Below are 6,635 nucleotides of genomic sequence, written 5' to 3'. Positions count from 1 at the left end.
CCGAAGTTGGCTATAAACCGATCTACGACTACTCAGTCATACCGTAATATATCGTCGTTCTAAAAAACTATTTTGTAACTATTATATATCTTTAAATAATGATATTTCTTTGGGAAATAATTAGACCCACAAAGCCCAAAACCCACTCACAAGTCGGTCAAGTCTTCCCCAACGTAGACTTTACAGAAACCCCTCCACGTAGCATGACACATTCTCCACCAATCACACACCGCCACGTAACACTCCCCACCACAATCAACCACTAGATCTTCCACGCTGGCACCTATAACCCCAATCTGACCGTCCATTCTTCGTGGCTTCTCTTCTCTCACTCTCTTCACTTACTTCCCACTATATAAACACACTCACCAGATTTCATCTCTAAACCAAATATCGTCGCAATAATAATAATAATATTATTAGTGAGTGCAGATCGCAATGAGGAAGTGGACTCTTCCGTCCGTTTTGTTTCTGATATGTCTTCTCTTTCTTCTTCCGGATCACGGTACGGACCTAGGGTTTTACCGTTCAATTTGTTTCAGTTTAATTAGTATAATTTTATTAATTATTATTGGTGATTGATTGATGTGTTCTGCTTAGAGTTTCATGATCTGTGTTTGTTTGATTGTTAATTAATTAGGTCTATGCTGTAGCTTAATGGATGCTATTTGTGTTAGAAATTAATGCATAAATTCTTATACTTATATAGTGAAGTTATGGATAATGGATCTCTGCTGCTATATAGGTTTTATTATAACTATGTTAGGGGTAGTATTGTCTATAAGATGTTATTTTATAGCTAAGCTTCAATTAGAGATAAAACAAAGCACAGTTTAGTTTCATATTATTGGTATAAAATAAGTTAAATAACTCAAGTTAGCTGCAGGTTATAGGCGAAAAACTCAATTTACTTTCAAGTTATAGAAAATAAACTATAATTTAGCTTCAAGTTATAGTGAAAAACACTGTTTAGATTCAAATAATAGAAAAAAAAACACAGTTTAGCTTCAAGCTATAGGAAAAAAAACATAATTTAGCTTTGCATTATCGAAAAAAACACATTTTAGCTTCAAGTTATAGAAAAAACCCAATTTAGCTTATAAGTTATAGAAAATAAACTATTATTTAGCTTCATATTATAGTGAAAAAACACAATTTAGCTTCAAATAATAGAAAAAAACACAGTTTAGCTTCAAGCTATAGGAAAAAAACATAAGTTAGCTTTAGATTATTGAAAAAACACAATTTAGCTTCAAATTATAGAAAAATACCACAGTTTAGCTTCAAACTACAGAAAAAAACACTGTTTAGCTCATAGTTGTTAAAATCGAGCGCCTTTTGCGCTTAAGCGCATTTAAAGCGCCAGGCGCATTAAATGCGACTTGCATGACTCAGATATTTAAAGCGCCATTAATATTATCCCAACTTCCCATGCATGTTAAATATCATTTAAACAACATTTTCCTATTCTCTAGGAGTACCTATAAATCCACTATTAAAGCACCTCAATCTTTTCCCAAATTTCCCATGCGTATTAAATATCATTTGAATATCATTTGACTTCAGTTACTAAATGATTAAAATATTCAGAATTTGTAATTAGGTTTTAGTTTTTTAATTTTTGGAAATCTGGATATTATGATAAATGTGTTAATGGATCTAATTGTTGTTCTTGACAGTTAAAATGAATGCTTTTTGAGTTGTTGAATTACTGGATATTATGACATATGTGTTAATGATTAGGTTTTTCTAATTATTAAGACGTACTTCATGTTTTGGATTTTGGTTGTTCTATGAACTATTTCAAGAATGAATGTATGTTTTCTTATTAAGATGTTCTATTTTAGTTAAAAAATTTGTTTTTTTAATGCGCGCTTTTTTTTTTAAATCGGGCGCTTTTTTTGCGCTTATTGCCTGGACGCTAGGCCCAGCCTCAACACTTTTGAGCGCTTATCGCATTTGATAACTATGGTTTAGCTTCAAGCTATAGAAAAAAAACACAGTTTAGCTTCAAGCTATAGAAAAAAAAACACAATTTAGCTTAAAGTTCTAGAATAAGCGCAATTTAGGTAATCGATTTCCTTGCATTTTTTTGAATGTTTGGGATAGGTGAAGAGGAAGATGATGAGTTTAACTTCATGATTTGTTTTTTTTAACTTAGCTACTGAATGTGGTCTGATAATGTGTCTTGGTTATGCTTTATAGGTCGAAAGTTGCACGCCAACGCAGAGGCTGATTCAGATGAATTAGTGGATCCACCAAAGGTTGAAGAAAAGCTTGGTGCTGTTCCACATGGTTTATCCACTGATTCTGATGTTGCCAAGAGGTTTGTTATACCTGTTTCTTACTTAGGTTTTGATATGCCTGAAATAATTCGTTGTCTTTTGATTATAAGTTATTTTATTTCATTTAAATAGTTTTAAGAGGTGTTTTCATGATACAGGGAAGCTGAGTCGATGTCCAGGAAGAATCTTCGCAGCAATGCTGAGAAGTTTGAGTTCCAGGCTGAAGTATCTCGGCTTATGGACATTCTTATCAACTCTCTTTACAGCAACAAGGACATTTTCTTGAGGGAATTGATTTCCAATGCATCTGATGTAAGTTTTCACTTAATTTTTTAATAAAATGGATCCCGATTAAGTGTGATTATGCATCATTCTTACTCATTTCGTTGCATATTAAAACTTTCAGGCTTTGGACAAAATCAGATTCCTTTCTCTAACTGATAAGGAGGTACTCGGTGAAGGTGATGACACCAAGCTTGAGATCCAGGTTTGTATATAACTGACTCTATGCAGTTTAATTATTGTTAATGAGTTTTCAAATCTAATCTAATTTTGGTTTGTAATTTGATGATATTCAGATTAAGTTAGACAAAGAAAATAAGATTCTTTCTATTCGGGATAGAGGTGTTGGTATGACAAAGGAGGATTTGATCAAGAATTTGGGAACAATTGCCAAGTCTGGAACTTCAGGTGTTATTTTCTTTAAAGCAAAGAGTAGACAAAAAGAACATTACTATTTTTGTTAGTTAAACAGTGTAATTAACAATCTTTCTTTTCTTGTATTTAGCTTTTGTGGAGAAGATGCAGACAGGTGGGGATCTTAACCTCATTGGTCAGTTTGGTGTTGGATTTTACTCTGTATATCTTGTTGCTGACTATGTGGAAGTAATCAGCAAACACAACGATGACAAACAGTATGTTTTCATTGCTTTATTTCTGCATGAGTCCATTATAAATTTACGTAAATTTACTAACTAATAACCTTTTTAGGTATGTTTGGGAGTCAAAGGCTGATGGGGCTTTTGCAATTTCTGAAGATACATACAACGAGCCACTTGGCCGTGGTACTGAAATAAGATTGCACCTTAGAGAAGAAGCAGGAGAGTATCTTGAAGAGTCAAAGTTGAAGGAATTGGTTAAAAAGTATTCTGAATTTATTAACTTCCCAATTTACATCTGGGCCACCAAAGAAGTTGATGTTGAAGTCCCTGCTGACGATGACGAGTCCGGTGATGAGGAAGAAAAGCGTAAGCTTGAAACTTTGTAGAACTTGCTATGTTGCACTTATAACTTCCATCTTATCTAACTTTTTTAATCAATATAAGCAGCTGAATCAACTGAAGGTGAGGAGAAGGAAGATGATGAAGACAAAGAAGAAGATGAAGAAAAACCGAAAACCAAAACTGTGAAAGAAAAAACTTATGAATGGGAGCGTTTGAATGATGTTAAAGCTATATGGTTGAGAAGCCCAAAGGAAGTGACAGAGGAAGAATACACAAAGTTCTATCACTCTCTTGCTAAGGTGAAATGAAAATTCTAAATCCCATTATTTCAATTTTCATGTTCATGTTATATTTTTGCTGACTTGTTTCTCTGTATTTCAGGATTTTGGTGATGAGAAACCGATGGCATGGAGTCACTTCAATGCTGAAGGTGATGTTGAGTTCAAGGCGGTTCTATTCGTGCCACCAAAGGCTCCTGCTGATTTATATGAAAGTTACTACAATTCCAACAAATCAAACCTTAAACTCTATGTTAGAAGAGTGTTCATTTCAGATGAATTTGATGAGCTTTTGCCTAAGTATTTGTCGTTCTTGCTGGTAATGCGTTTCTGTCCATTTTATCTAAGCAGTTTATTATTAGTTAGTTACTGGTTTTAATACATGCTCACTAACAACTGTTTATTGTTTATCACATCAGGGTCTTGTTGATTCTGACACGTTACCACTTAACGTATCACGAGAAATGCTTCAACAACACGGCAGCTTGAAGACAATAAAAAAGAAGCTTATCAGGAAAGCACTTGACATGATCCGCAAGCTTGCTGAAGAGGACCCTGATGAAATTCATGACAAAGAAAAGAAAGGTAAGCCGAAGCTTAATTTTCTTACATTAAATATGTTTTTTTTCTTGATTTTGAATATTTATGCTTTGTGTTGCAGAGGTGGAAGAATCAAAGGAGAACGATGAGAAGAGAGGCCAGTATGCTAAGTTCTGGAATGAATTTGGCAAGTCGGTTAAACTTGGAATCATTGAGGATGCAGCAAACAGGAACCGTTTGGCTAAACTTCTTAGATTCGAGACGTATGGATTTTTCATTTTTCTATTTTAATTTCATGGTTACATACATTCATGATATCTGATCCTTTTTTTAATTAATATTGCAGCACAACATCAGATGGCAAACTAACATCACTTGATCAATACATCTCGAGAATGAAATCCGGTCAAAAGGATATCTTTTACATCACCGGAACCAACAAAGAACAGCTTGAGAAATCCCCCTTCCTCGAGAGACTAAAAAAGAAAAATCTTGAGGTATGACATTTTATTCTATCATATAATCAAATTATATTTACATATATGCAAATTACATATCTTAAATAAATTGCTATTGTAGGTGATATTTTTCACTGATCCTGTGGATGAGTACTTGATGCAATACTTGATGGATTACGAAGACAAGAAGTTCCAAAATGTATCAAAGGAGGGTTTGAAGCTAGGAAAAGATTCTAAAGACAAAGAACTTAAGGAATCTTTCAAGGAACTAACCAAATGGTGGAAGGAAACCCTTGCCAGTGAGAACGTTGACGATGTTAAGATTAGCAACCGTTTAGCCGACACCCCTTGTGTGGTGGTAACCTCCAAGTATGGATGGAGTGCTAATATGGAAAGAATCATGCAATCTCAAACTCTATCCGATGCTAATAAACAAGCGTATATGCGTGGTAAACGGGTGCTCGAGATCAATGCGAGACATCCGATTATTAAAGAGCTCCGTGAGCGAGTCGTGAAGAATCCCGAGGTAAACAACCGTACCGGTTATCATAGTTTTAATATCATAAAAAACCAACATATTTGTGTTTATCCGTTTTAACTTTTAAGCTACACCAATTAAAGAACATGTTCGTGTTTCCTTTGTGTTAAGGACTGAAATGATTTTTGCTTTTTAACTTAATAACTGATGTATATATTTCAGGATGCAAGTGTAAAGACAACCGCCCAACTTATGTACCAAACAGCATTGATGGAGAGTGGATTCAATTTACCCGACCCTAAGGACTTTGCATCGCGTATATACGATTCTGTGAAAGCAAGTTTGAGCATTAACCCCGATGCAGCTGTTGAGGAGGAAGATGAAGTTGAAGAAGCCCCCGAGGCTGAGAACACAAGCAGCCAGAAGGAAGAAACCGATTCTACACCCACAGAAGAAGATGAGGATAGTAAGGATGAGTTGTAGGTTTTTTATTAGCGAGTTGACTCGTTAGGTTTGTTTAAACAAGGTTTTATTGTCGGAAGATGATATGAATTTGTGTACTGTTTTGCCATTGGCTTGGAAAATGTACTAATACATTGTTAGCAGGAGTTGTGTGTTTGGGTAATTTTCCATCTTAGTTATTAGATTGCCTGTTGTACTGTTTCGATACCTCTCTTGTTCTTAGTATGTTGAAAGATCTGAGATGAGCTTACTTTATGCCCACTTAAGGACAACTACACATCTTTTAAACCTAAAACTTAAGAGAAAATTTTTAAATAAAAGTTGGTTACTTTGTTTATCCCTCTAAAATGATGGGGGTTCTTTTCCAAAAATTATTTTAGCTTGATTGTAAAAGCAGATCCAACTATACTAATAAAAGAAAATAATGAAGATGATGTGGCAATCTTACATTTATTCTTGGCATAATCTCTCTTCTCATTCATTTGACTTATCCATGGGTTATAGAGCAAAACCATATTAACAAATGAGTTATAATTTCCTTTCCAATTTTCTAATCTCTCATTTAATTCTACCTAACAATTCATGGGTCATGGGTCAAGATAATTTTGGTAAATGAGTTATAATTTCATTTTTATCTAATTTCTCATCTTATTTATTCTAACAATCCATAGGTCATGGGACAAAACAATTCTGAGAAATGAGTTACAATTTTCATTCTAATTTTCTAATCTTTCATCTCATTCATCATAGTTATCCACGGGTAATTGGTCAAAACAATTTATGCAAATATATATAAAATCGATTTTGTAAAATTGAGATTCTAGACTTCTTATTGTTTGTACTATATATTCTTTAATTTTGTTCATTTCATTCAAATAATGAATCTTTTTATTTTTATTATTTGACAAATC

General features: G+C 33.8%; 1 protein-coding gene across 1 annotated transcript; it reads left to right on the top strand.

The window, feature by feature from the left end:
* Positions 1-363: 363 nt before the first annotated feature.
* Positions 364-5,870, top strand: LOC143616867 (endoplasmin homolog). The gene is made up of 14 exons (XM_077089571.1): positions 364-505; positions 2,206-2,326; positions 2,444-2,597; positions 2,692-2,772; positions 2,864-2,975; positions 3,073-3,199; positions 3,276-3,532; positions 3,614-3,807; positions 3,890-4,105; positions 4,206-4,371; positions 4,448-4,589; positions 4,673-4,823; positions 4,906-5,310; positions 5,485-5,870. The coding sequence occupies exons 1-14, from the start codon at positions 439-441 to the stop codon at positions 5,743-5,745; spliced, it is 2,454 nt and encodes an 817-aa protein (XP_076945686.1). The 5' UTR covers positions 364-438; the 3' UTR covers positions 5,746-5,870.
* The last annotated feature ends 765 nt before the right edge of the window (positions 5,871-6,635 follow it).

This window comes from Bidens hawaiensis, unplaced genomic scaffold, assembly GCF_021521415.1.
Source record: "Bidens hawaiensis isolate Kalapana, Puna unplaced genomic scaffold, B.hawaiensis_p1.1 tig00050078_1, whole genome shotgun sequence".
Taxonomy (NCBI): domain Eukaryota; kingdom Viridiplantae; phylum Streptophyta; class Magnoliopsida; order Asterales; family Asteraceae; genus Bidens; species Bidens hawaiensis.
This window is presented reverse-complemented; position numbering and strand designations above follow the sequence as displayed.

Coding starts and splice junctions, on each gene's coding strand:
- LOC143616867 (XM_077089571.1), top strand. CDS start 439: ATGAGGAAGTGGACTCTTCCGTCCGTTTTGTTTCTGATATGTCTTCTC. Junction 2,773..2,863: donor ACACCAAGCTTGAGATCCAG/GTTTGTATATAA, acceptor GATGATATTCAG/ATTAAGTTAGACAAAGAAAA. Junction 4,824..4,905: donor TAAAAAAGAAAAATCTTGAG/GTATGACATTTT, acceptor TTGCTATTGTAG/GTGATATTTTTCACTGATCC.